The sequence below is a fragment of the Thermochaetoides thermophila genome, assembly GCF_000221225.1.
Source record: "Thermochaetoides thermophila DSM 1495 unplaced genomic scaffold scf7180000011818, whole genome shotgun sequence".
In the NCBI taxonomy this organism is placed as follows: Eukaryota; Fungi; Ascomycota; class Sordariomycetes; order Sordariales; family Chaetomiaceae; genus Thermochaetoides; species Thermochaetoides thermophila.
The window spans coordinates 2,153,498-2,181,388 of record NW_006383034.1 but is presented as its reverse complement, the minus strand read 5'-3'; the positions used below and the strand labels follow the sequence as shown (position 1 = coordinate 2,181,388).

Sequence of the window (27,891 nt, the reverse complement as noted above, 5' to 3'; positions counted from 1 at the left end):
GTTGCCTTGGTCGACACGAGAAAGAGAAGGGTTGTCCTACGGTCGCTGGCCTAGGAGACCACGGACGAGCCAGCCGTCCGACCCTCGACCCAACAGCCTGGACCAAGCCGTGGAGGGTAGCAAAGAAATCGAGATTGGCGATGCACCCGTATGAAAGGCCATGCCCTTCTGTGGATGTAAAAAAAAAAAAAAAATAACCTGTACGCTGCATTCCGATGCCGGATAGCATGCTGTCACTTTGTCACTAAGAAAAGAGAGTCATCACAGAGCCAGAAGACCACAACGAGGCTGATTTCATGTACCTTCCTGTCTTGGTCTGAATTTCAAGGCCACGGCCTCTTCTCAGCGTTGAGTCCGTCCGGAGTCTCTCCAGCGCCATGAACAGCCATGTGTATATGCCACCGAGTCCCCAAGTTTCCTCTGGTTAGCGAGAGGCCGTAACCTGTTTCTCCAAGCTCGGATGCCACCTCACCGCAGCACCGCCCTGCTGGGAGTGTTGACATAACCCGTACGGAACACGATTTTCCGTAGGTAATTTTCGCCCACGGCACATCCGTACGTGAACCCCGATAATAGCATGCATGACAGGTCGCTGGTCCGGTCGCGTTACGGCAAGGCTGCGTTGCAAATCAAGTCCAAAAGCCGACCGGCAGGAATTGGAGACGCATTCCGGCATCGTGAAATGCATGGCCCTGGCGTGAACCCTTTCTTTTGGCGTCGGCCATTTCGTGTAATAATCCGTAGCTAGGTGTTAGTGTGCGCAGCATAACAGCATCTCGCCATGCTGAATTTGGAGAATCTGCAGGCCCCAAAAGTTGCATGGTCGTCAAGAGCTGCTAGCACAGAATGGATGTTCCCCTCCCCCTTCTTGGCGACCACTGGTCTGACACACGAGAGGCGCAGGCTACGGACCTGCAAGGGGAGAGGGGACACTGTAAATGCGATATAGAAACGTGAACAAGATCTTTTGCATCAACGACGGTGTTCATGCTGACCAATTGTAGCACGACCCAAGCGACAGTCATCATGCGACTGCGGTTACACAGCAGAGAACACGGCAGACGGATCACATCAGCCCAGGACTCGCCTGTTCGGTGGTTGCTGCAAACTATGTTGCTAACTTGAACATTTTTTTATTTTCCTCGACCATAGTGAACCGGAAGAAAAATTGACCGAATGCCCTACACAAAAAAAAAAAAAAAAAAACTTACCGTCTTGTTGTCATAATTGTGGTTAACTGTGGCGCCGAAAAGGTTGAAAACCCCCAAGTTCCCTCGAGGTTGAAGTACTGCTTTGGTGATTAGGTAGCCCGTATGTCCCTGATGCAAGTGTTAATCGGTTCAGTTGTTCACAGTAACACACCGGGAACAACCGCATAGCCGCCGGACGGGCTCTTGGTGATGCTAGCTCTAGAATGTTAGCTTGTTTGAACAGACGAATGAAGCGAGACTAGCCGGGCCTTAAGCGCGAGAGCCGCAGCAGCCATTAGCATGGTGTGCGTGCCACAGGGAAGAAAAGCCTTCGGAGCGGTGTCACTAACAATTAAAGTCTTGGCGGGTTTCCCAAGTGGTCGATTTGCCGGCCGGCAGACAGTTCCGCGACGCACTGGCAGGCTGGGGTTGCAGCCAACATGCAAGCATACAGGCTGAGGGCAACGGTGACCCCATCATTGGCAGCTATCGTGCTGCGCCGCGGGCTTGTCATATTTCCTATTTTTTTTTTCCCCAGGCATCCAATGAAAACGGGTCCCAACGAAAAGACGGGCCGCTTAACAGGTCTCTCGATGGTGTTCTGGAAAACTCGATGGCAGCGCGGATGGCGCAATGAAGAGTTGATCTCCCGGAAAACTGGTCTTGTGTATATTGCTCCTTGGAGGAAAGTGTTGGGCTTGCGGCTTATGTTGACCGGTGAAGTGAAGTACACTACAGGTCTTGCGTAACGTAGCCGATGCGCCGTAACATCTCGTATGTGGGCCATGTGCATGTTCCCCGGGTTGGGTCGGCATGTCGAGATCTACAACCTCTTTTTCGTTACACCGCCTGCGAATACCGCATCAGATCGTGGGGAGCCGGGCAAACTCTTGGCCGATGTGGAGAGACCGGCCGATGCATCTCTAATTCTCTTTTCTCGAGAGTCCATCAGCCAACAATCAACGCAGCCGGCTTCTTTGGAATCGCTTCCTGTAAACATGCTACAATAGCAAGAGCCTGTGGATCGATGATAATGCAGCTGGTTGCTTGTTGTGATAGTCATCTGTGACCTGAACCGGCACGGTAGCAGAAGGAATAACACCAGCTCGGAAGTGTACCATTTTCCAGAGCAGGCAAAAGAGACGCGACGCTAGGCGGCTGTCGGTTGTTATTAGGAGGTGTCTAAGACGCCACCAAACTGCCAGTTCAAGACAAACGTCGGGGATGTTGGGGGTTTTGGTACTGAAGTCCCGTGTCTCTCTGGGATAAAGTGGAGGTCGCAAACATGCCGGCTGCTCCGTATACCGTGCGTGGCATATCACCATCATCATCATCATTACACGTCTGTTGGTGATAGACGTAATGGTGGATCGTAGACTGATGCCACGATGTGTTTGAAGACCCCGCACTCGTCATCTGGACAGGGCGCTTAGTTCTTTTCGATACGGCGGCCGATTTGTTCCTGGCCTCGAGCGCTCGAAGATTTCGACAACCACGACGGCAAACCCGACGCCCGACGGCCCGCATATGATGGCTGCGCGGAATTGTTATCGAAGCGTCAAGCCGAGATCAACTCGGGCCGACCGCGGGGGGAGGGGGGGGGTGGAGGGCAGTGGGGAGAAGAATGGGGGACATTGCGTGCTGTTGTTAGTTGATGGTTGGCGGTCTCACCACGGCACCGCCAGAGACGAGTCATCTGAGCGCCCCTCCACCACGACCAGAATTTCCAAATCAGTGTCCAGGGCGCTTGCAGCGCGCTTAATTATCTCTTCCAGGATAGCAAAGGCTTGGAGCGCGGCACCAAGCCCTGGCCAAGCTTACGCTAAGATGGATTTGGCCTGTGTTCCTGTGCAACATTGCGGCTACGACGCCGTTGGGGCTTACCCGAGTTGGAAAAATCCCATTCACAGATGACGATTAAGCGCGCATGAAATGCATCCGATGAGGGGAAATGAGGGGGGAAGAGTAGAAGACGCGATGCGACCTGTTTGACCATCAAGTCGGCAGATATCGACCGCAAACACGCATACGCTATTGATTTCTAACTGTATGTCTGCGGCCATCAATACAGTCATCAACAAATGCGCAGATATGAGAAATGGGATGGGATGGAATGGGGTGAGGTTGAAACAGCAAGGCCGCTGATGGGAATTGTAGATCGAAGATTGTGTGGAGACTGTGCGTGCGCCAGGCTCTTTTGTTGGCGCGAACAACGACGTGGACTCGACGATGGCTAATCCCCACAAATAAACCTCGATTCAAGCAAGGTAGGTAACCGGCTTCTAATAAATTACAGCTTCGATACATGCATGTAGGGATCGCGCTAAAGGCGGACCGTTCCATTGTGGAACCCTTGGCGGACGCTAACTGTTCCTCCGCCACAAACGGCCTACTCTTTGATGGCCGGCTATGAACATCAGACAGCATCTGGCAGGAGGGACGTTCTGATGGGTAAAAGCGAAACCCTACCCTAACTGCATGCCAATCTTACGTCCGTGGATATGGTCTGGGTGGACGCCATTGAGCGCTTCTACGTTCACAAAATTCAGATTTCAAGCAGTCACCGGCCATGCATCCAATCCTCCAGGGCAACAGAGGCCATACGGGATTGATCAGCAGTTTTTTTTCTTTTTTTTTTTCATATTACCGCCAACATGGATCGCCCCCAGCGCCGTGGCTCTGGCACGTTGATGGCGCTCACATTCCAAAGTACGGGATCGTGCAGGCCAAGTACGCAGATGGGTCGGCGTGCTCCCGCGGCTTTCTCTCCGTGCTGCAGTACTGACCGTACGCATGCCGTCCTCGAAAATGTTACCATCGCGCTTGCGCACTGCCCGCAGATGAAGACAAACATATCCGTACACGAAGTGGTCTCATCGCAGTTGGCCGTATCACTCATTGCACTATCCACGTAGACTGCTCTCTCTCCACCCCCCCCCCACAGACACACACACACACACACACACACTCTCTCTCTCTCTCTCTCTCTCTTTCTGCGGTGTTCTTCAGATGTGTGGCATTGGCTCATTCCCTCACGAGCTCTCTGTCACTGATATCTCAGGCCTTTCCATTTGTCATCATGGTTGCACAAGACAATGACTGGAGCCTGGCAAACTGCTCTTGCTGCTGCTGCAGTGTGCTGCGCATCTCGTACAAGCAAGCAGGTGGGGTGAACAGTCAACCTGTCTCATCAGATCATGTTGTGAAAGTCATCGTTTCTATGGATAGCTCTGTCAACAACATCCGCGATACCGACAACGTGGGCTATGTACAATCACTGGAGCCGTGCCCCCATCTGGGTGCGACGACGACTCCGTTTCTTGGGCCTGAAGGTTCGAGCCTCGTGGTACAGCCAACCAGTCCGATAGATAAAGTTAATCTGGCTCTGTAGCACCAGGTCTCCGGAAAGGATTCCCGCACAGCCACAGACGAACCGAGGCCTCGCCAATGGGCTCCGCTAGCTGTACAGCCACCAGATCTGAAACAGTTCCAACCTGCATAGAAGACTTTGCGGCTGTTGGTCACGGAATTCTGCTCGCTGCTGTCTGCAGCAAGTCAACAACAACACCAAAACTATGTTCCATCGATCGCAGTCACGAGCTGTCGCGCCGCCCCCTGTTGAACCATGAAGATGGCAGTCTGCCGCTGACCTGGATGGAGAAAGTGTTTGCTCTCAGTGTTCACTGCATTCGTACCCGTTACCGCGGTTGGGACTACCACATACACACCGAATCAATCACGAATCCCACGGGTCTCACGGGTTACATGGCTCGCAAGTCCCGTCTGGGCTCGCCACCATAACCTCAGCTCCCCCGCAGTGATGACAGAGCCTTCATGCAAGGGGGAGGTACGAAGTTGCCGAGACAGCGTTTTACTCCGGCCTTCTTCAGCGGGGCCTACCAACGGCTTCAGCCCTACTAGGTAGGCCCCTTTTCAACTCCACCATGTTCCGAGCATCACCTGAAACATCCTAACTTTTAAAATAGATCACCTTCCAAGGCTTCTCTGGGAGCCATGACGACAACATTCGTATGTCATCAAGTATCAGGTTCTCTGCTTCGACGACATAATCACCAAAGATGGATGCCGATGGTTACCAGTGTGATTGAGGGATCAACGCGAGCAAGCAAACTCAGGTAACGCAGTAGTGAGCACCATGAACCACTCATCCCATAGGTAGGTAGTATCCGCGCTTCTCATCCGCGGAATTAGGCCGTTGTTGCGTCTGGGGATTGAGCACAGCACAGCACAGCACCAACGCAGAGCGACCAGGCCAAAAAGAAAAAAAAAAAAAGCCGTGAACTTTTTGGCTCGCTCCCGCCCGCCAGGTTGACGGAACGTGATAATTGTTCGGCCGCCCTCGGAGATTCCCCTCGGTTAAAATGATGTTTCCTTTTGGTTGCAGACTTCATCTGCGCGCCGATTGATGACTATCTGAGACTGTTTACAAACAGAACGTAAAAGTGAGTTTTTAATTGTCTTGGAAGCCAAATCTTTTGTTCTACTTTACCTCATTCGGTTCCCTTGCGCAAGCGGCACGAAAAGCCGACCACTTAGGTAAGAGCCAAAAATGTAGATGCCTAGCCTCACCACCACTTTGCCAGGCAGAAACGAATGCTCAAAGCTGCCTCTTCTTTCTTTCCACAAACCCGAACCATTGCACCCTTTTCGATCACGAAAACAACGGAAAACTATCCGGAAACGGATAATTTCTTCGAGCAGGTATCAAAGATTCATATTACCGGCCTGCTTTCATGCATGTATGGATCGATTGACTGTCTTGATCGCTGCCAAGCCCTGGCCTAAATTCTTCCGGGTGGATGGCGGGTTGTGTCCCATGCTGTGCTGTGCTGCCCGTGGGCTGCGGTTTATACTACCTTAGAGAGCGCTCAGCCAGGTCCACGTCGTCGCGATAGTGTGACCCTCTTCCATGCTCCCATGGTTGGCAGGCCCAGAGCCAATTGATGCGCCAAGTGCCGAGCATCCAGCAGTTCAACGGCTATGCATCGCACTTGCGCTTGCATGGCTGTCGTCAATGTACAGCTCGCTACAGGGCGCGCGGGAGAGCAAGTAGGTAAGGTTATGTAAGTAATAGGCCCGAGGAACTGGATAAATTGCTTTCTATTTCTTTGCGTCCGTCCATCCATCCAGTTAAACGCCGCGCAACACACCCACGCTACGGAACACGCAATATCTACCAAGGGCCAGCGACAGAATGTCAATACCTTACGTACCTACCGCTAATCCTTTGCGGTGGGACCCGCGGCAGGCGAACGGAGACCGTAGACGGGCGGTAGGGGTGCGCACTGTGCTGCGGGTGTAATATGTTCCTGCTTGGCCGGTCCGGTCAGCTGGGAGGGCAGGGCTTTCGTTATTCCGAAGGCACTGGACTTTACTGGCTGGCGAGGGTAGCTGCAGCTGCTGCTGGATCGTAGAGGCAACGCAGGCGTTTTGTAACACTTTGTTCACTTGTGTGTGTACTCTGTAAATTTTGAGTGTCTCCTACACTCCCAGACGCGATATTCTATGTCACTTTGCGCGCTTGTATTGCTAAGGGGGGCTCGGTCCCGAGATTGCGTTGGGAGGGGGGTACACATCGACCGTTTATGAAGTCTAGTAGGCATCTATCTACATCCTGTAGGACGAGACATGGTGGGAAAGATGATTGTTACAAACCAAGGGATAAGGTAGTTCCGGCGGTTGTAAGGAAGAGTGAGTGAGTGAGCGAGTGAGTGACGTATGCAGCGAGGATTGGCAATAGGGCGTGATAATGTGAGAGAGCGAAAGAGGCAGGTGAAAAGGAGTTTGAAGTGTTTACCTGAATACGAGGAGGAGAGTGAGGCGGAGGTCCAGCGATGATGATGATGCTGTGAAGAAGAAATTTAGAAATGCGGCGGCTACGATGGGAAGCTTCTTGAGTCCTCCTGGCAGAGTTGAGTTGGATTGGACATCCTGATGTGGGCGTGGTATGTAAGGTCATGGCTGAGCAGTCTGCTTTTAGAGGTCTGAGGAGGTACAAGAAGAGCGCTGCCGCGAGTGTTACACAAGACACAATGGTGATAGATTCAAGGACAATAGGACTCCATTGCCGCTGATTGATGACAAAGTAAAGTTCATGACATCGCTGCTCTTAGCTGAGTGAGTCACACAGTTCGGTCCGCTTCACCAGATTATGAATTGATATTTTCCTTTTGTTGAGCTGGATGACGAGCTGAGAATGGATTCGGATTCAGATGTCCGATGTCTGAGTCTGGATCACAAGAACATCGGGGGCATGTCGTTTCGGAAAAAGAGGTGAGGAAGCACCCCAAGGCGAAAAGCATACCATCAGCATGAAGCAACAGACATCCAGTCGGGATAGGGGGGCGATCCTAAAGCAAAAGCTCAGATAGTCACTTTGCAGGACAGGCGACATTTCTTTCAGAGCCCCGACAGCCCTCACCTCCGGCCTGACCGGGAGCCTCGCGAACCCCATTCCCGATCACGATCCTGAACATCAGTTCTTCTATCAACCTACAACAGACACAATCTAGGAAAATAAAAGCGAGAATTATTACCTAGTAGTAAACACACGAAGAAGTGAGCCTTGTACTTATGCACGTACCGTACCATCATCCCACAATCCACAATCCATATAGACAACTCTAAAATTCCCCCATCCCCCAGCTTAGTGATCAGCCCGTTTTATTACGTAGACGTAAGGTAGCCAATAGAGACACTGAGGGCTATTGGGAGCACAAAGCAAGCCAGCAAAAAAAAAAAAAAGACCAGACCGGGACCGTCGTCTTTCCTTCTTCCATCCTTTCCATTTCCGTTTTTCCCTTTTTCTTTTTTCGCAAGCGAGAACGAGGCCATCGACCGTCCTAATCATCATTATCAGCCCTAATCCTTATCTTCTGTTCAGCTGGCCAGACAGAGCACAGCTCAAGCAAGTCAAGTCTAGAATCCGCAATCCGTGGTCCGCATCCTTAATCCATAACTATACAGAGAGCGGCAGCTGAGACCAACCATCGAGCAAGCAGCCGAGCGTAAGTCGAGAAAGAAAGTAGTAGAAGAGCTTCTCGTAAACAGCAAGACATTCCCCTAGCCCAACATTGCTTGCTTGCGGTGGGTCTTGCAGTGGCGCCTACCTCCAAGTGTCAGGGCCAGTACTTGGATGCTTATTTCTCTGTGCCTGCTATCAAGATATGCAAGGCATCAAAACAAGAAAGGGGGTCAATAAGATAGGTTTGGGTTTGATGATGATGACTTGAACAAAACTCAGGAGGGAGAGAGAGAGAGAGAGGAGTGAGGTTGAGGCCGGCGAGAGGCAGAGAGCACGTTGTATGGAACGGAAGGGTGAAACTTTCGGGGTTGGGAAATTGGGAAAGAGGAAATGATAAGTGATGACAGCGACTGACCGAATGACATCACCGATTCGGTCCTTCGAGCCGGCGGAAAATATGGGAGACGGAAATTCCTAACAGTGCAAGAGCAAGACTGTACGGATTTCGGGGACCCTGCTCCCGTTTGTCGAGAACCTCAACAACCTCAACTCGCAAGATTGCCCCTCCCAGGCCTCATATCCAAAAAAAAAAGCTGTACGGTCAATGTCAATGACCGCACTTGCGGTGGTAAACCAACAACTTTTTGCAAGACCACTGGCCTCGACAGAAGAAGAGAGAGCCGGCCTATGACCGGCTCGTGGTAGCCTCGGCGGCGACGATGCTCGACTCGGCCTCTTCGCCGGTTGCAGCAGCGTTATTAGCATGATTGTTGTTCTCTTCTTGCCGGGATGCGCGACGGGACTTGGTCATCTACGCAGTCGAGTCAGCAAAGCAGTGTGCTTGGAAACTACCAATCACAATATCAGTGAAAACATACCCATGACCGCACACCCCCAATCAACCCAAGGGTATAACCCGTGATAAAATCATTCATCCCGCTCGTGGCACGCTCGCCCGCGGTCCTCGTCTCCGAGTTTGGGCTCCGGGTACCCATCCGAGTAGTCGGGCTGACGGGACTGATCGGGTCGCTGCCACTCTGGCTGTGGTCATTGTTGCTGTTATTGCTCAGATTCCCGCCGCGCCGGGCAGGACTCTGGGGACGCGACGAGGGCCAGAAGTTGCGCAGCTCGCGGCTGAGCTCCTGACCAGTGGTGGCCCAGTTCTGGCGGATGTTGTCGCGCAAGTCCTGCACGTGGCGCTTGAGCTCTAGCTCATTCTTCTTGAGCCAGCTAATGTTGAGTTCCTGGCGAGAGGCACCGCGCTTGAGCTGGCGCTCGATGTATTTCTCGTAGTCGCGGACGATCCTGAATAGGTTAGCATGCTATCTTCTGAAGGCACACGTACTGAGTAGGAGGCTCACTTAGTAATGATGCCCGTGGTGCTCACGCCCTCGGTACGCTGGGTGACCAAAAACTTGCCAGCGGCCTTGATGGGCGCATAAATATCATCACTGTCGCCCGAGGTATATGGGATGTCGTCGTGGGCCACATAGTCAATCTGGTGCTCCTCTAAGAACTCAGGAGTGACGATCCACGGGCAATTCTCAATAACCTCGTCGACCCAACGGCAATGGCGCACTGTCTCGGCGCGCTCCTTGGCCGACAGCACAGTAAGACCTTTGTACTTGAGGGTGTCCTCGTCGCCCGTAACGCCCACAATTAGGTAGACCTCGGGGAAGGCCTTTTTACACTGCTCGAGCTGGCGCATGTGACTGCGGGGTAGGTTAGCTTAGCGATCTCGTCGCGCAACAGATGCAGAGGGGTCTACCTACCCAAGATGGAAAAGATCAAACACGCCATCGGCGTACACGCGCACGGGGCGGCCCGTGGGCGGGGGGTTAGTCCGATAACCCTTGGGATGGACAATCTGGCCGATGGGCGGTGGCGGCATGGCCGTGGCGGAGGGACCATCCGGCTTACTGGAAGAGGTTTCCTTGCGGGAGACGGGCTCCGCGATGTCAGCACTGGCTTCGATGGTATCTCTCGGCTCTCGGGGGTCGCCTACAGATGTGGGGGCGGCAGCGGCGCCGGTAGCAGTCGAAGAGGGGCCATCGGTATCGGGGCGCGGGCGCTTGGCGGTCCGGGCAGCTTCGGCGGCGGTGTCGCCCTCTTCGGCCGAGGCGTCGCGCGACTCGGGCTGGATGACTGCGTTCTCTTCTACGGACATGGCGGCAGACGGTGATGGTGCGATGTCGCTGCGCTTACGTTTTGTGGCGCTTTGTGAGGGAGCGGTGCCAGTGGGGGAAGACATTGTGGGCAGTAAAAGGGGGGTCCACGAGCCAACGATGTAAAATATATGCCGGGCAGGAAATTCCTAGGCAGGTATACACGCTTCAGTCGTAACACTCAAGACAGGTGTGGAGGGCGGGTGCTGGGCTAAGCACGGGCTGAGGGAGAAAGGGGAGTACGGTCGTGGCGCAGGGGACAATGGGCGTGGGTTAGGAAGAAGTGTGGGATGGGGATAGCGACGGATCAGCAGCGAGCAACTGTGTCCAGTCTGCGAGTGTCTGGTGTTCGGACGACCACGAGTGGGGTTCAAAGAGCAGTAATTGACCGGCCAAGTCGCCAACTGCATGCTCCAGTTGCTTTTGACCTGCGCTTCTTTTTGCTTCAATGCAGTACGTATGCGCGCGCCTTTGCTTTAGATCCGGCCATGTGTGATGTTTGCTGTTGGTGTGCCCTCGGCTGAGACAGATGACGAAAGCGTCCTCAACAGTTACGTACCGTAATGCCTCACTCTTCACCGCAGTGTGATAGTTACTGCCAATTGAGCACTCTCCAGTGTTTTGGCCCGTATATTTGTCTCAATTCCGAGCGTGGCTAGCAGTCAATGGCCACGCGCTGGATCCAGACAGGAGAACAGCACAGCGACAGGGACAGCAGCAGGCACTACGGGTCCTTGTGGCAGTGGACAGCGGGCAGCAGACAGGACAGTGGTCGCGCCTCTTCTGATGGAGCACTTTGCAGCAGCAGAGGCTTCGTTCGGCGACTTCTTGCAGCGGCCGAGAGGGTCGGATCCCGGGACAGGTCCACAACGAGAGAGCTAGAAATTTCGACACGCTCGACAGCAACGGGCGCAGTCGGACTGGGACTGCTGGGGACGGTGGGCTAGAGACTTGGCGACAAGCTCAGCGGCGATTGTGGTTACGTAGTCAGAAGCTTCCTCGTGCAGCCCGTGGGCAGTTTGCTATGTCAGCTGTGGGAAGAAATCGAGACGGATGGAAAAAGGGTCGCTCTTCTGGGGTAGCGGTGATGCTCGCGACGTGCTGATACCTCGCTGGTAAAATTGCTGGCAAATTCCCTCGATTTGATAAATGTCTGCACAAAAAATTGATGCAGCTGGACAGGGGCCTAGACCACATCCCTGCTAAAGATCACGTCATTGCCCGGATCGTGCGTTTTGCCAAGACCGGCGGGTCGCTGGCTCACTCTTTCATCGGCTGGGAGAGTTCGTCAAGGGGCCTTTTATTTTTCATGTGAAAATTAAAAGATGCATCTACAAAGCTAAAATCCGAGTATCGGATGAAAACATAGCCTGGGACTTATTCTGCATGCAAAAATTTGATTTGGATACTATTCATTCCAGGTTGACTGGCTTACACAGCAGGCTTTAGGATTCTTCCTATGTCCCTTGTGCTGTCTCTGGGACTCGATATTACCTTGACATTTTCACTGTCGCTGATGAGCCTATCTCCAACCACCAAACAAGCATTAAGACAGGGTCAATGAGGAAGCATAGCAAGGTCAGGTTGAGCTAACAACACTCCAGGGTATCACTTATTCACCTCGTCTACCACAGTTTATCACTTTCCAGCAGTCCCTTCGTTAGATTCCTTCCCCTCACGCTCCCTATCCCTCACACTCCTCGCCCAATGCCGTCCACACTGGCTCATATCCCCTGGCCTCGACATATAGCAATAGCTCGTCGCTCCCTCAGGAGCAACCGACCCAAACTTCCGCCTCACCGAGCAGTACTCCAGTTCCTCGCCCATCCAGCTTTGAATATGCCGATATAGTTCGCACCGACTCGTCCTACACATCCGACAATACGCCTGCCCACGCACTCTTAGTTCCGACAACTTCTTCGGGGACGCTCCCCCTCCACCTCCATCTTTAGGAGGACCGCTTCCCCCGCCATCCCCATCTCCATTCTCAACTTGATCCCACGGCCCCTCGCGCTTAATAACCCTCCCTGACAAATGCCACGCCCATTCCAGCTCATTCGGCCCCTTTCTCCGCGCGGTCAGGGGCACGGTACCGTGTAGCTTGCGATGAATTGCATAGAAATGGCGGTTCGTCAGGCCGAGACATGTGCTGTCGATAGCGTCGAGGAACCCAAAGATGAGGTAGTGCACTTCACTAGGGAGGTCCGTGATCGAGATTCGGCCGATCGGCGGGGAGAGGATTGGTTCTTCGTCTGTAACTGAGTAGGAGCGGCGTGGCGGACCGAGGGGCGGTTTGCGCGATGGTCGGTCTACCAGTTGGTCGTCATGTGCGGTTTGTGACCTTGCGATGGATGATGATGATGATGATGATGATGATGATGATGATGATGACGATGATGATGATGATGATGACGATGGGATGCTATCGCAAAAAATTCGTGGTCTCGTGGGGAGCGTGTACTTGGGGAAGAAGGTAGGCGCCTGGGGCAAGATATAGTCGTAGACAGTCTGAGACCGTTGAGGCACCCGCTTGGTGCTCTCTGCATCCTTCCTAGAGTTGAGATCATAATCTTTCATTCTCTGGTTCTCTCCTCTGCGAAACGTTGCAGACCCAGTACCGTTGATAGCGGCCTGGCTGGTGTGTAGAACTTCGATCATAGCGTCGTAATATATGCGCTCTGGCGCAACAGCGGTAACAAAAGATCTTATGCCAGCAAGACCAAGGTTAATTCGCTTACTTATCGCAAGCGGACCTGAAACGTAGAAAATAGGCCAGCAATTGCCCGTGTGAGCAGGAGCGGCGTGGGGTAAGTATACCAAGGTTGAAACGGTCGGATGTTAAGTAGTATGCCAGCGTGCTATTATAACAAGCTGTCAACCAGGCGGGGGATGTGACTCGCCCGCTAAAGCCGGTCGGCAGCCCCGGTTGGCCCGCTTGAGACAAGCAATCAAGGGCGTATCGGGACGGCGTCTACCGAGAAGGACCTGAAGGCCAGGTATACAGGCACCAATGCCGATGGGTGCGCGAGCGGGATTCCGGGAGCCCCTCACTAGCAAGTTCATGAGGTAGTGAGACAAGAGGTGCCGTCTTTAATATGTGAGCTTGCTGCTGTTCCGTGTTATATGAAGTAGGCGGCAGCGAGATTGGCCGACTTAGCAGACCGTTGATGGGCAATGCTGAGAGGAGAAATCACAGCAGGCTGTGGATAACGAGACCAAGAAACGGCGAGCAGCAGCTGGAGATCTCTTGTAAACGGTACAGTGACCCGAGGGCAACAGACGGTTCAGTAAGGCCGACAGCCAGGCATGTCAAGACTCGAAAGACCAAAAAAAAAAAAAAAAAAAAACTGATGGATGCTTGAGGGTCGATAGCCCCTGATTCGCCGTTCTAACACCATCCAGCCGCTTTGTCCTGGTTTCCTGGTCAGGCTTGCGGGTGCCTTGGTCCCGGGTCGAAGACGCTTTCGGTGGGGAAGGAGAGCGGACAAGATGCAGGGAAGATGGTGTCAGTTGTATCACGCTGTGTACAGTACCGTATTGCAGAACGGGTTTCATTGCATCATTCCAGCTCTGAGGGCAGCAGGATTGTCAGTCACCGCGAGAGCCAATTCAACGGTAACGCCGATAATGGCTCAGCAGCATGTCCATGTGATGCTGAGAACCATGGTAGGAGGTCGCACAAGTGTCACCCAGGGAAGCAGAAAAGCAACATATACGATCGATGATCATTAAGAAGATCTACGTGGTCTGAATCTCTCGATCAAAGATGTCAGCGATGCCGTCATGCATTCTCCTGCAGTGTCCGTCGCTGCAGGTCAAGCAGGCCACCGCCGTGAGGACGGGTCAATTGCCACATTTTGATACTTCGGAGGCAGTGCTTCGAGCCCCAGTTTTGGTGGTTGCGCTCCCCGAGAACGTGGGGGGCTTCAGCTTCTCTCTCAGGCTCGGGTAAAAAAAAAGGAATCCCACATGATAGACCTTCGAGCAATTTTCCAGAACACAATGCTTGGGTCAGTGACATTCTGGTGGATCGAAACAACAAAAATCTGGAGAGTAATCGTGAGGTTGTCCAGACATGGCAGCATGAAAATGTTCCGAAATCTGAGCCGGGAGCCGTTTGCCCCACCTTCCTAACGTGCCCCGCGTTTGCTAAGATCCCGCCAGCAATGTTTCGGGGGACAATGAGCCGCAACGATGACTTCCGTACAAAGGTCAGAGCGTAAATACACTTCTTTTCAGGTCAGCGTCTACGAATCTCACCAAAACATCATTCAGACGTAGGAGTCGAACCGCTACCCCTGACGGGAGGGTACCGTAACCTCAACAAGTGATTGTCCCTGTGGCAAAACCGATCATCCTCATCGCCGTGAGCACCATCCCATCAGCCTCATGATCGTCGGCGCCACTTACCAGTGAACCAAAAGCCCGCTGGCCTCCTGGGGTCGTAATCCGAACCGGCAAAATTGGTCTTGGTGCAAGCTGTTGTGGGGATGGCCTAGCCTTAAGGCTACGAACGTGGATGCTATCCGATGCGGCTCTCCAGGACGGAGGGGGGTACCTTACAGGAGAGACACTTGTCCATATATGATGGTAGCAATGTGTCCAGCAAAGGGGTCGACCAAGTGACCCCCAGAACAATGCCCACGATGCTCTCGGCTGCTCAGAGCCCATTCACCTCATCTCAACCAAACGCCCTGTCATTCATACTCGAGAAAATGTCCACATATTAGGTAAATACGTAGAAAAAGGGAAAAAAGACATCAAAAAGATAATCAACACGCCCAAACGGCCTTCTCATCACTCCATGTCTACACAGCGATCCAAATCAGCATGATGACCACATCCAGACCCTTGCCCTCACCGTCCCACTTGAAGCTCCACATGCCGTCCGTCTTCTCGTTCCAGTACCCGCCCGTGGCGCTGTGCATGCCGCGTCGACCGGCCTGGCCCTTCTTGTTGGTGGTTGTGCCATCTTCTGATGTGGTCGCTACCGGCTTGTTTATCTGCGATGTCGGCACAATGTGCTGGACGATCGTGCTGTTCACCGCGAATTTGTAGGTCGGTACAGTGCTACCTTGAGGAGTGGCCTCGGAGATGACGGCCTTGAGCATCTTATTCTGTTGTGAAAGGCGCTGTGTTAGCGGTGTTCGCTGGCTTCGAGGGGGGTATTTGCGCTTGTGGGGTTAACATACAATAATAGTCTCGTTCCATTGTGAAGTCTTGGGGTGCTCGTAGAACTCGACGCCCTCGAAGACACTGTTGCAGACCTGTTCGAGTGGGACACAAGGTTAGCGCTCTGCGGCCGGGCGCGGGGGGGGGGGGGAGGGCATGCGGGGAGGTTGGCGTACGTCGTTGGCGATCTGCTCAAGGCGCTTGAGCGGGATCGGCTATAGAGAGAAGTCAGCAGGTGTTCTTGCGAAGCACATTGACTTGAGGCGGTCTCGTACCGAGTTGGTCTGAGCAGCCATTGTGCTAAGTTGTGATGTTGGTTTGGGGTGCGGGAAAAAAAAATGCTGATTGTCCTGGGCAATCGGACCCCTTGTGTATGTTTTGCTTGTTTATGCCCGCTCAGTGCGCTTCAAGCCACCAGATGCTACCTCGACTGGTTGCGATCGCTCTGTATGGCTCGGCTGTTGTCGTCGTTCAAAGCGCAAAACGAAATAAGAGACGATTGGCTCGTGAGACGCCAGTGATTCGGGATAAGTGAGAACAAAGACCGAGTGTATCCGCCTTATCTAATAAAGCGATTTTCGCTCCCTCTGTTCCACAGAACCGTATTGATACCCAACCTCAATGTGTGAAGCGGTGATGCTGCGCCGAGCGGGCGTGTCAGCGATCTCCATCGACAGCCCGCCCTCTCTGGCCATCCTGCCCTGTGGACGCTCGGACCACCCTCTTACCGTTCCGTGTGGGGTGGGCGAGGTCTTGATAAGGGTGCCAAGAGGGTCCAACACACGTGACTGAACACTATTGCCGGCTCCGCCAGTGACGCAACCTAACCCGACACCCGCCAGTGGTGATGTCGATCCAAACCCACGTGCATGCTGCTTGGAGCGCTGTGGACAGCGGGGAGTTCCGATTGATCAATTGAGCTTCGCAGCCACGAGCTTTCTGGTGCACTGGGCGCCGCAAACTTCCTCTTGAACATCACGGACTAGGAGACTCAGTACTGCTCAAATTCATCCTCCGAAACGGCAAGCCCATCAACATGTCAAGCCAACCGCTGTTGCAGACGTCGCAGGGTCCGTTCCCTCCAATCCGACCTTGGTGATCTTCGCAACAAGCTAACAAAAACACACACAGGCAAGCGCATCGCGCTTCCGACACGCGTCGAGCCCAAGGTCTTCTTCGCTAACGAACGCACTTTTCTATCATGGCTCAACTTCACCGTGATCCTAGGCGCCCTGGCCATTGGCATGCTCAACTTTGGTGACCGGCCGGCCTTCATATCGTCCTTCATATTTACTGGCGTGGCGATGGCCACCATGATATACGCGTTATTCACCTACCACTGGCGAGCAAAGTCTATCAGAATGCGGGGCCAGGCCGGCTTTGACGACCGCTTCGGCCCGACCTTCCTGGCCATCATCCTGCTGTTGGCCGTTATCGTCAACTTCGTGCTGCGCATTACCTATGCTGGGCAGGATCAGTCTCCTTGAGTTTGTTAGGCAGCGGTGAGGCAGTAGCATATCGACCAGCGGTGAAGCTTCTTTGTTTAATTAAGGGACACCTTGCGCATGAGGATACTTTCTCCGTTATATTACCTCGCGGCAAGTATGCGGGACATGGGGCCACTTTGGTACATTGGACTGGGTTATAAGTAGATTGTACGGGTAACTGGGTTGACAGAGGATTGGTAATGGCGTCTTTGAACTCGGCTTGGATCAATGTGGATAGTTTTGCATACATACTCAGTAAGGGATTCTTTGGGCCACGCAAGCAGGTAAACACACGCCGATGCCGAGTCTTTCGGCCAAAGTGGGATCGGTAATGTCATCCTGGGAGACCGTATTTGGAATCTGTGTTGATGTTTTAACAAGGCGAAAGCTGTGACTCCGATGCCTATCAACATTTGGGTATCACAAATTAAAGTACTTTTCTATGTCCTCCGAATTCCCTCGGTTTGCAGCCGAAATTACTTCCCTCCCCCCTCCCCCCCCCAAAAAAAACATTTCCATATTCGCAACGTAAGCCGATAGTCCGAAGTCCCAAAAATACTGAGAAAACCGTAACTCGGCGCAGAGAGAGACCGTATTCACCTAAGCATAAAGGAGAGATGAAATGTCCATCTCAACGACCGTATGCCACAAATTAGGCTACTAGGCCCAGCTTTTTCTTCCGCAGGTACTCAATTTGGTCCTGATTTGTCTGTAGTGATATGTTTGGCTCCGCGTTGAGTTCGTTTATCGGAACTCGGGACAAGATGATCACCATATGCGCCTTGTGCCTGATCTTAGCAGGGTGCACTGCCTGTTGATGAATGGCCGGCATCAGTGGCTGCATGGTCTCGAAAAACTCCTCTTCTTCTCCTCCATCCCCATCTTCTCGTTGTGCCTCTCCCATGTTTGTGTCCTCCACCACGGACACTTCCCCCCCAATGCCAGCTCCCTGTGTCGACACGCTGACAACACTAGCGGTCTCCCCCAGTACGTTATACTGGAACCACTTCTGCTCGCTCTCGCCGATGCGCCGCCGAATTACTTCCGCGATCGTGATCGCTTTTCCAGTGGTCCCGGCGCGCGCGACCAATAGCACGACGCCGGGCAGCACAGACTTATCCCACATGCTAAACTTGCCCAGGTGCTGCAGCGCGCGGTCAACGTGGTGGCTGATGCTCGTCGAGGACATCACGGACATGGGTTTGACGTCGTACTTGCCGACCAGCTTGGTGAGGATGGGGTTGTAAACTTGCGCGTATGGGCTCGTGTTTGCTTCGTTTTGTGTGGCTGATGCGCTGGGCTGGTTCCCGGCTGGGCCCTCGAGGGCTGCTCGTCGCTGCTTCTTGCGGTTTTCGTCGTTGGCATCACCGACAAATTTCCGCTTGCCGGCTGGGGGGTTCTGGGTCGTGGAAGGCATAGGCGCTGTGGATGGCATGGCGACTCGGAGCGTGGCCATGCTCCAGACGAATTGATTCTGCGTTTGGTGTTTGGAAGGCTGTTGATAAGATGGGGCTTGGATGCCCAAGGGAGGTGGATTGCTTCATGTTTTGGTGTGGGGTCCATCTACTAGGCAGGCGATTCTCTTATCGATAATTCGATAAAGCGACCTGGAACACGATAAGCAGTCGGCGATTTGGCAGGCTGTCAGCCGGGGTGGTCACACACAATAGTGCTGCCTTCCTCAAGAAGAGTGTTGACGTTATGAGGGAAACCCGGATACCCAGTATTATGCTCTTTGTTCTGAGCCTTCGAAGCGCAAGGCTCTCACGTCTGACTGTTGTACCCCTTTGTAGACCATTTACAAGTTGCAAGACGCTGTGGCATGTATCATTCACATCGCACTTACACATGCTTTGCCTTTTTTATTTTTTTTTTGGGTTGAGATGGATTCACATCACGAGCAACTGATACGTTACAGTAACAGCAAAGTCCGCTAGCAATTTTACTCATCCCTCGTGAGAGAGGACTGCATGTGAGAAAGGAGCAATATGCTGCTGAAACGGCAACAAAAACTTTCAGGACTGGCAGTGTGCTTGCTCTTCCGCTCTCTCAGATGGAAACGAACGGGCAGCTTTTATATGCATGCATGGCGTTCAGCTTGAGAGGGCTTCAAATCAGACACACTTAACGTGTTAAAATGGTTAGTCGGTAGATCACGGGCTCTGTCCATAGCCTTAACAGCGCCAAAGTCTAGACTTGAGTTTATGCTAGGCTTTCATCTGATGATAAAATATTTGGGGTTGACAGCTTCCAGATGCATCCAAAAGCTAGTTCCGTTCTTGGCTCTCTTGGCACAGCAACGATAAGATGCAGACCGAAACGCACTGGCTGCGAGCTGTCGGGGAGCAAACGTGGTGCTGGACCAGTTTGCATGAAACCATCCAGTGACAAACGAGAATCAATCACCCACTCCCACAGTGGCATCCATGATCCATCATACCAATCCGGATTTCTGATAGCGTCTCGAACACAAGTACTGCTCGGCTGAAATGGCGCAATCCAGCACGGCTGATTCATGCTTTGTTTTGAGGATAGAACCAGAAATTTCAAAGCCAGAACAATAGAGAGTAACAATTTGTGCTGTGTACAAACCGCAGCGACACATACACTTTGTGTCGTCCGGATGGAAATTTCCCTTTTTCCATGTTTCGCATCCCTCACTTCCACAGCAGCGATGCTTGGATACCTGATGGAAGGGTGGAACTAGCCCCTTGCCTTTGTCTGACACTCTGGCCAATCAAAATTGTGAAGCCCCTTCCTGATCTGGCCATGGGCTCTTGGCTGTGGCCCAAGCGGCATGGAAGTGGGTCACTGGCCTCCCCTGTCCCCTTGCATTTCTGGCATTTCGCTGAGAGCAGCAAGCGGGCTTGTTGCCTCCCAGGGCCCAGGCCAACACCACGGCATCGGCAAAGCAGTGCAGCCTTTCTGACCTCTCTCTCTTGCTCTCGCTGGCTCTCTGCGCCGCCCGTCTCTCCCTTCAAACTTGCGTGACGAGCGCTCTCCCGCTCGCCAAACTCCCCATCATCCTGCAACCAACTCCTCTGCCAAATCACCCCCCCCCCAACCACCGCCAAATCACTGCGCAGCTCACCGCTTTCTGTGCTGTTCTCTTCATGCTCTCCTTTCCAAACACACTTTTACGAGCGCTCTACTCGATTTAATTTTTTTTTCTTCGAGTTTCTGCAACTTGTCTCACGTACCGTCAAACGCGTCGCCTCGTTTCGCCGCATTTCTGCCCGTTCTTTTTGGGAGGGCGTCTGTTGCAAGCAGTCATCAGTCGCAGCCAGGCAGTCGCGGGTCCTCCGAGCCACCAGCTCCCAGCAGCAGCCAGCAGCACGACGGCTCGACGAGGACGGAGCGAGAGTGGCGTCCAACCGCCTTTTCCTTGCCTCAGACGGGGAACAGTCTCCACTTTCTCACCTGCGATTGGTACAAGCCCTGACTAAGCCGACTCATCGAAGATAACAGTCACCCACGTACCACCTGACTGCGCCTTGGCCAGTTACGTCAGCCACTGTTTGTCGCATCTCATTTCCCCTGGCCGCCGCCCCCTTTTTGCGCGCCGTGCGTGGCCCCTGTCTTCCGATCGCCTGTAAGGCTGCCGCTGCGACGACAGCAACAGCGTCAAAGACGAAGAACAGAAGAAAAAGAGACGAACACACGCGTTGCAATCCCCCACGTCTGCGAGTCTGACGCTTCGCGGGGCTTGCTTCGTCGCATCTTTTCTTCCTCGCCCAGGCCATGCAGTTCCCTCGCTTCTGGACAACGACGACGGCAGACTCGAGGGGAAGTGACAGTGACAAGACGGTCGACGAGAGCTCCCGCACACTCCACCAGCAGCAGCAACGACACTTGCCCGAGTGCGCCAAGCCTGTCAAACCCGTCGCGTCCAGCGCCCAGCCGGATGCCTTTAGTCTTCCAACGCCAATCTCCCCAAAGAGGCGGCGACCTAGTTTTGTCGACGCTGGTGTCGCCGCTGCTTCCGCTGATCCTGCTTCCAACCTCGCGGCTTACCCGCCTGCTAAGCGCGCAAGGTCAGAACGGGCTCAGAATGGGGGCTTGCCCTCGCCGACATCTGCTTCGGCATCTGCTGCATCGTTCGCATCTGCGTCCTCGTCTGCTGCTGCCTCAGTCACCAGTGAAGACGCAACCATGTTGCCCAGCGCCAGCCTGACTCGTGCTCGTGATATTGAGGCTGCTAAGGATGTTATTCAGTTCCAGTTTGGTCTCGAAATCCTTGAGAGACATAATGAACTCCGCCTCATAGAACAGGAGCTGGCTAAGTGCCAAATTGCCCTCGAGCAACTCCGCCGCTGCCACCTGATTCCCTATCCCGTGGAATGCCCGACGCCCGCGCAAATGCTGGAAATCAGCAGCGGCAAAGGCCCTGCTTTGCAGCGCGAGCCTGGAAAGCCCGTGCCGAAGTGGGCGCCGCCGTTTGGTGTCGTCGAGGGCCCTTATGCACGCCACTATGCCAAGTGGTTGATTCCTGATCCCATGTTTGACGGCATCCAGCTCGAAGTCGCCGAGGCAGGCCGGGCCAGGGGCGGCGTCGCCGTCGAAGGTAGGACGACGAGAAGCAGCACATCTGAGCTAGGAGGAAGATCCCGTTCTGCTCGTAGTAGCGCCGGGCAGAGGCTGCATTCCCTCTCAAGTGGGTATCCGCAGCCCAAGGACAAGAACTCTCCTTGCATTGTCAGGAGGTCCGATGGCGTCACCGTCAAGCTTATCTGCATTGACTGCCACAGGTGGGATTTCTCGAGCACACAGGGCTTTATCAATCACTGCCGCATTGCCCACAGGAGGGATTTCAAAAGCCATGAGGAGGCCGCCATTCACTGCGGACACCCTATCGAGGTTGACGAGACTGGCGCGATTGTCGGCGACAAGAGCAAGCCAGCCAGCACCGCACCGGCGCCTACCAATTCCTCCGGCTTGGTGCATCCCCTGGCGCGCGCCGAACCGCTTTCCGATCACCAGGCCTACCAGGCTCTGCTGTCTCGTATCAAGGCGTCCCTGGAGATGTTCGAGCAGGGGAAATTGCCCAATGTCAAGAGTGTGCCGGGTGTATCGGCCTCTTCGCAGCGGGCATCTACCTCGAGTTGTGGCGGTAAAGCATCGTCTTCCAAGCCGAAACATTTTGTTGGCTCTTCGCAAGTCCCATATCTGTCACAACTGATGCAGAAGAAGGGGATGACTGGGAATCTGAGTGAGCAGGTAGCTGAGGCTAAGGCGCCCATCGAGTTGGATATGTACTCAGCCGGTGAGGAGGAGTCAGAAGCCGATCAGCCAACCCCGACGGCTTCTGCGCCAGCAGCTGATCATCCCGCGACAGCGACACGGATGCCGGCGAGGTCGAACTCGGCAGCTCCATCAACCGGTCCCGAGCACCCGCCGAAGAAGAATCACACTGCTCCATCTGCAGCCCCGGCGCCGATCGAGGAGGAACCTGCGGAGGAGGCGGCTGCTTCAACTCCCGAGGTAAACCCCGACACGCCCATGTACGACAACGACGAGGACGATATGGCAGCCATGGACATGAGCCCCAACACGATGACGAGCAACAACGCGCCGTCCCTGGTTAGTGACGATGGCGAGTATGACGACTCGTCCGACGAGGGTTCCGCCGAATCAGACGCAAGCGACGAAGAGGCCGCTCTGAATGACGATGAGGACGTCTCGGATATTGCCGAGATTAGTATCGACGACGATGGCGATGCTCGCGTCCAGACTCGCACCATGACGCGTCGGCGACCGAGGAAGGAGTCGACCTCCGCCGCGGCGGTGACTAAGCTCAAGAAAGACGAGGGCAAGCACGTCACATTTGTGGCTCCTACGCCGCCGGTCAGGCCGGCGAAGAGGGCAAGGAGAAAGAAGACATGATGGTGATGTGATACTCCTGATGATTCGAACTGAACTCTGAAAAGCCAACACCCTTAAAATTTTCGACCGAGATGAAATGATTATTACCCTGTACAAGACTTGTAATGACAAATGTGTTTCTTCTGCTCTCAGAAGAGGAGAGGGAGAAAGAAAAAAAAAGGAAGGAGATAGAAGTCAAAGATTCTCTCTCCTCGGGTTTTGTTTTGGATGTTTTTATTTTGCCAAGCTAACGTTTACCATGTGATTGTTGAGAACGCGTGCACCACACCCAGTAACAACAAACCTGTACTATCAAATTTTTTTTTTTCCGTTGGACGTCTTTCAAAGATCAAAGATCGGCTGTCACAGGACGGGACGGGCGGGCCGGGATGGGACGGGAACAGGATTTTTCTTTCCTCTTTTCTCTGATGATAATGAGTCGAGTTAGGTTTTTACTTGCTTGACTCGAAATGCAACACAAACTTAAACGGGGCACATGTGACTTCTTTTTTCCTTTTTTTTTCTTTTAATTCTCAAAATGGCCCTGGGTTTTATTCGATGGGGGTTAGGTTAGGTTAGGTTTAGGTTCAGCGAGAGGACGGCGGTTATCTGTTTATTGTTCGTGTTGTTCTTTATGTGGGTATCTTGTTTTTCTTTTTTCTTTTTTGACGTTGTATCCGTTTCGTTTTTACTTCTTTACTCGAGAGGTTCGCTGAGTTGCTGGGGTGTCAAGGGGTTTGAATGATAGGAATAGAGAGGTTGATGATCGATGGATGGTGAGAAGGGGGAAGAGGGCGCCGGGGGGGGGGGGAAGAAGAGTATAAAAGTTGGCAGTTAGGGTGAGAAGGCTAGAGAGTTAGCCACAGCGGATATTCACGATAGTGCGATGCAATGAAGATACCTATGAGTTTTAAAGACCTGGTGGAAGCCATCTGTGACGTGTGTACTTGATTCACTTGAAGTGATGGGTCTTGAGACCCCAATTGGCATTCCTCAGGAGAATAACCATGACACCTTAACCACAAGTGGGAACAGTCATCGCAGTAGGCTCACAGAGTTGGGATGCCGTTTCTACTTTTTCTTATCCATAATCCTTTTTATATTCTCCGCCGTTTTACCTAAGAATAACTTTGAAGCCCCCGATTCAACGCCCTGTGTTAAGACATGTGGCGTCTACCGTCACATAATATACTCCCTCTCATACGAGTTGATCAATTTACAGACCATAGATAGGTACCGAAACAGATATTTTGAACTTAACATAATATGGGTATATCTATAATAATAACCTTCCCCCCCTTCCCTCCCTCCTAAGTTGCCCCTTTCCGCAATCCCATCACCGACCCAAATCCCTTAGAACAGCCCCTGAATCTCCCCCGTCTCAGCATCAACATCCACATTCAAATACCCCGGCGCGGTCGGCAAGCCAGGAATCGTTTGTATGTCCGCGGCAAGGGCATACAAATACCCGGCGCCAGCTGCCATTCTCACATCGCGAATGGGCACGATGAATCCCGTTGGCGCGCCCTTCAGTTCGGGGTCGTGGCTCAGACTATATTGCGTCTTGGCAATGCAGATTGGCAGGTTGCCAAAGCCCTGATTGGTGTACAGATCGATCTTCTTCTGCGCCAGCTCGGAGAATTCGACGCCCGAGGCGCCGTACATTTCGCGCGCGATGGTTTCGATGCGGTCGCGAATGGTGTTGTTCTCGAGGGAGTACAGGAGCTTGAAATTCTTGGGCTTCTCCGCGGCGGCCACGACCGCCTTGGCGAGGTCGACGGCGCCCTTGCCGCCCTCGGCCCAGTGGTTCGCCAGGATGGCGTCTTCCGCGCCGGCTTTGATGGCTTCCTCGCGGACCACGGCAACCTCGGCTTCGGTGTCGGTGGCAAACTTGTTGATGGCCACGACGACGGGCACGCCGTACGACCTGGCATTGGCGATGTGCTTGGCGAGGTTGACGCAGCCCTTGCGGAGGACCTCGACGTTCTCCTCCTTGTAAACCGGGTCGAGCGGGGCACCGGGGGAGATCGGGGGCCCGCCACCGTGGACCTTGAGCGCGCGGATGGTGGCGACGACGACAACGACGTCCGGGACCAGGCCTGAGGTGCGGCACTTAATGTTGAAGAAGCGCTCGCCACCCATGGTGAAGTCGAAGCCGGCTTCTGTGACGACGAAGCCTGCCTTGGCGGAATGGTCTTCGTCGGGCTCAGTGCCGGCTAACTTGAGAGCCATCTTGTCAGCAAGAATGGAGCTGTTGCCGATGGAGATGTTGGCGAATGGGCCTGCGTGAACGAAGACGGGCGTGCCCTCCAGGGACTGCATCAGGTTGGGCTTGATGGCGTCCTTCATGAGGGCGGCCAGGGCACCGCCGCAGCCGATGTCGTCGCAGGTGATGGGCTCCCCGGATTTGGAGCTGGCGACGACCATGCGGCCCAGGCGCTCACGCATGTCGGCCAGGCTGGTGCTGAGAGCCAGGATGGCCATGCACTCGCTGGCAACAGAGATGTCGAAGCCCGTCTGGCGGGCGTGGCCCTTCTCGGTGGGGGCGGTGCCGATGGTCACGCCGCGCAGGTGCCGGTCGTTGACGTCGAGTACGCGACGCCAGGTGATGGTTTCGGGGTCGATGTCCAGGCGGGCAAAGCGCCGGATTTCCTCCTCGGTCAGGGAGTCGGGATCGGTCTTGTCGATGCCGAGCTTCTTGAGACGGCGAAGCATCACGGGAGTGAAAGAACGCTTGCCGTTCTTGACCGGAACCAGACGGCGGTAGAGAGGACCGTCCTTCTGAGTGGCCTCGTGGAACATACGGGTATCAATCGCAGCAGCCAGAAGGTTGTTGGCCGCAGTAATAGCGTGGATATCACCCGTCAAGTGCATGTTGAACTCGTCCATGGGGATGACTTGGCTGTAACCGCCTCCAGCAGCACCACCCTTGATGCCGAAGGTCGGGCCCTGGCTGGGCTGACGCACATTGGCAAAGGTAACACGGCCGAGGTGAGCACCCAGAGCCTGGGCCAGACCCATGGTCGTCGTAGACTTGCCCTCACCCAGGGGAGTAGGGGTAATGCCAGTGACGACGACGTAGCGGCCATCACGGCGATGAGCCAGGCGCTTGAGGATGCTCAGGTCAACCTTGGCTTTATAAGAGCCATATGGCTCGAGCTCAGAGGCGGCAATGCCGATCTCCTTGGCGATTTGGGTGATGGGCTTGGGGCGCTGGGCGCGCGAAATGGCAATGTCCGAGGGGACGGGGGTCTGGAGGTGGAGGGGAAGAGGGGTGATGTGCCTCTTGCGTTCAGCCTCATAGGCCTGGTTAGCGGCGTCCAAGACGTTCTGCAGCAGCATGGCGACAGTCATGGGTCCGACGCCGCCAGGCACAGGCGTAATCTGGGAAGCAACCTGGGAAGCCGACTCGAAGTCGACATCGCCAACCAGGCGCTGGCCCGACTTCTTAGTCGCATCGGGGATGTAGTTGGTGCCGACATCAATGACGACACAGCCAGGTTTGAGCTGCTCGCCCTTGATGAAGCCGGGCTGGCCAATGGCAACAACCACGACGTCGGCCTGCTTGAGGTGCTCCGCCAGGTCCTTGGTCTTGGAGTGGCAGACAGTCACCGTGGCGTCGGCATTCTTCAGCAGGTAGCTGACAGGGCTGCCGACGATATCACTGCGGCCAACCACAACGGCGTTCTTGCCAGCCAGCTCGACACCAGATTCCTTCAGCAGCACCATGATACCCTTGGGGGTGCAGGGCACGAAGAAGGGGCGGCCGCCGCGCTTGGCCAGCTCGCCAATGTTGTGGGTGCCGAAGCCATCGACATCCTTCTCGCTGGCGACGGCGGACGTGACATTGTATTCGGACACATGCTTGGGCAGCGGCAGCTGGACGAGGATGCCGTGGACGGAGGGGTCGTTGTTAAGCGCAGTCACGCGGGCGATCAGCTCGGCCTCGGTGGCAGACTCGTCGAACTTGATCAGCTCAGCAGCGATGCCGACCTCCTCGGAGGCCTTGAGCTTCATGCGCACATAGGTGGTCGAGTCGGAGCGGTCGCCGACCTGGATGATCTTGAGGCAGGGGTTGAAGCGCGGATTTGCAGCTTTGCGGGCGGCAATTTCAGCCTTGAGCTGCTCGCGCACCTTGCGGGCAATTGCGGTTCCGTCGATCTTTGCGGCGGCCATGGCTGCTACCGAGCTGCTAAACGCCCTGCTGGGGGCAATCGAAGGCTGGCGGGGGAATTGGGGACGCAAAAGTGCGCAGCGTCGCTTGTTGTTGAGGGCAGGAGGAATGGGGATGGGGTTGGGGAGTGGTGGTGAAGTTCTTTGGCGGGGTGCAAGCTCCAGGAAACTCCCAGTGGAACGCGGGGCTGCGGAGCGTCCGATGTCAGCCGAGGAAGGCCGCCGAAAGTCGGGCAGGCCCCTTGTTTTGTCCTCGACAGTGCCTGTCTTTAAATCTGCGACAGAGTCTGTGATGGTGGTTTTCTCGCTGTCTTCGTGGTACCATTGTCGTCTCTCAATGATTACCACCGATCTGCAGTTTGTTGATCTCACTCTGCTCAGCTGCAATAGCAATTGGCGCTTCATTAAAGCTTTTGCAAGTGGCCGACGGCAATTGCGTGATATCCTGTGAATGAGAGTCGGGAGGGCCATTGTTTTGTCGTTCTAGCTCTCACTGTTATTTGTTACTCTGCAGTATCAACATAGCACCACAGCATCTTCGCTCAGTCAATAATCGCCTCGTTTTCGTCCTGACACGTACAAGCCAGTTGTTTTGGTACCAGGAGCGAGCGTGTGAAGGTTCTGCTCCGGGCCTTGGACATCGAAGTGAGACAATGAGACTCTTGTGGAGTTGTCAAGTTCAAGAAAGGCTCAGTCACTTGAAATGTCTCGTCAATCGGCCGACAAGGGACAGCGCAAGGACACAAAAAAAACGCTGGATATACCCAACATAGCCGGCTCGACGGCCAACAAACTCAACGACAATGTTATGGCGGCGCGGTTTCATGCTGGATGAGTCACGGTTAACTATTGAGTCT

General features: G+C 54.1%; 7 protein-coding genes across 7 annotated transcripts; 2 read left to right on the top strand and 5 right to left on the bottom strand.

The window, feature by feature from the left end:
* Positions 1-8,860: 8,860 nt before the first annotated feature.
* CTHT_0045960 (choline-phosphate cytidylyltransferase-like protein) lies at positions 8,861-10,426 on the bottom strand (the record flags this gene model as incomplete). Its single annotated transcript, XM_006694913.1, has 4 exons — positions 8,861-8,986; positions 9,054-9,480; positions 9,537-9,887; positions 9,948-10,426. 4 exons carry the CDS (start codon positions 10,424-10,426, stop codon positions 8,861-8,863), a joined length of 1,383 nt encoding a protein of 460 aa, XP_006694976.1.
* A 1,552-nt stretch (positions 10,427-11,978) lies between these two features.
* Positions 11,979-12,998, bottom strand: CTHT_0045950 (uncharacterized protein; the record flags this gene model as incomplete). Its single annotated transcript, XM_006694912.1, has 1 exon — positions 11,979-12,998. The coding sequence occupies one exon, from the start codon at positions 12,996-12,998 to the stop codon at positions 11,979-11,981; it is 1,020 nt and encodes a 339-aa protein (XP_006694975.1).
* A 2,150-nt stretch (positions 12,999-15,148) lies between these two features.
* On the bottom strand, positions 15,149-15,808 carry CTHT_0045940 (putative dynein light chain protein; the record flags this gene model as incomplete). The annotated part of the gene is made up of 4 exons (XM_006694911.1): positions 15,149-15,457; positions 15,533-15,607; positions 15,689-15,727; positions 15,788-15,808. 4 exons carry the CDS (start codon positions 15,806-15,808, stop codon positions 15,149-15,151), a joined length of 444 nt encoding a protein of 147 aa, XP_006694974.1.
* Positions 15,809-16,548: 740 nt separating this feature from the next.
* CTHT_0045930 (putative vacuolar transporter chaperone protein) lies at positions 16,549-16,999 on the top strand (the record flags this gene model as incomplete). The annotated part of the gene is made up of 2 exons (XM_006694910.1): positions 16,549-16,582; positions 16,644-16,999. The coding sequence occupies 2 exons, from the start codon at positions 16,549-16,551 to the stop codon at positions 16,997-16,999; spliced, it is 390 nt and encodes a 129-aa protein (XP_006694973.1).
* A 652-nt stretch (positions 17,000-17,651) lies between these two features.
* On the bottom strand, positions 17,652-18,434 carry CTHT_0045920 (uncharacterized protein; the record flags this gene model as incomplete). The annotated part of the gene is made up of 1 exon (XM_006694909.1): positions 17,652-18,434. The coding sequence occupies one exon, from the start codon at positions 18,432-18,434 to the stop codon at positions 17,652-17,654; it is 783 nt and encodes a 260-aa protein (XP_006694972.1).
* Positions 18,435-20,740: 2,306 nt separating this feature from the next.
* Positions 20,741-22,882, top strand: CTHT_0045910 (uncharacterized protein; the record flags this gene model as incomplete). Its single annotated transcript, XM_006694908.1, has 1 exon — positions 20,741-22,882. The coding sequence occupies one exon, from the start codon at positions 20,741-20,743 to the stop codon at positions 22,880-22,882; it is 2,142 nt and encodes a 713-aa protein (XP_006694971.1).
* A 1,332-nt stretch (positions 22,883-24,214) lies between these two features.
* CTHT_0045900 (C-1-tetrahydrofolate synthase-like protein) lies at positions 24,215-27,439 on the bottom strand (the record flags this gene model as incomplete). The annotated part of the gene is made up of 1 exon (XM_006694907.1): positions 24,215-27,439. The coding sequence occupies one exon, from the start codon at positions 27,437-27,439 to the stop codon at positions 24,215-24,217; it is 3,225 nt and encodes a 1,074-aa protein (XP_006694970.1).
* Between the last annotated feature and the right edge of the window lie 452 nt (positions 27,440-27,891).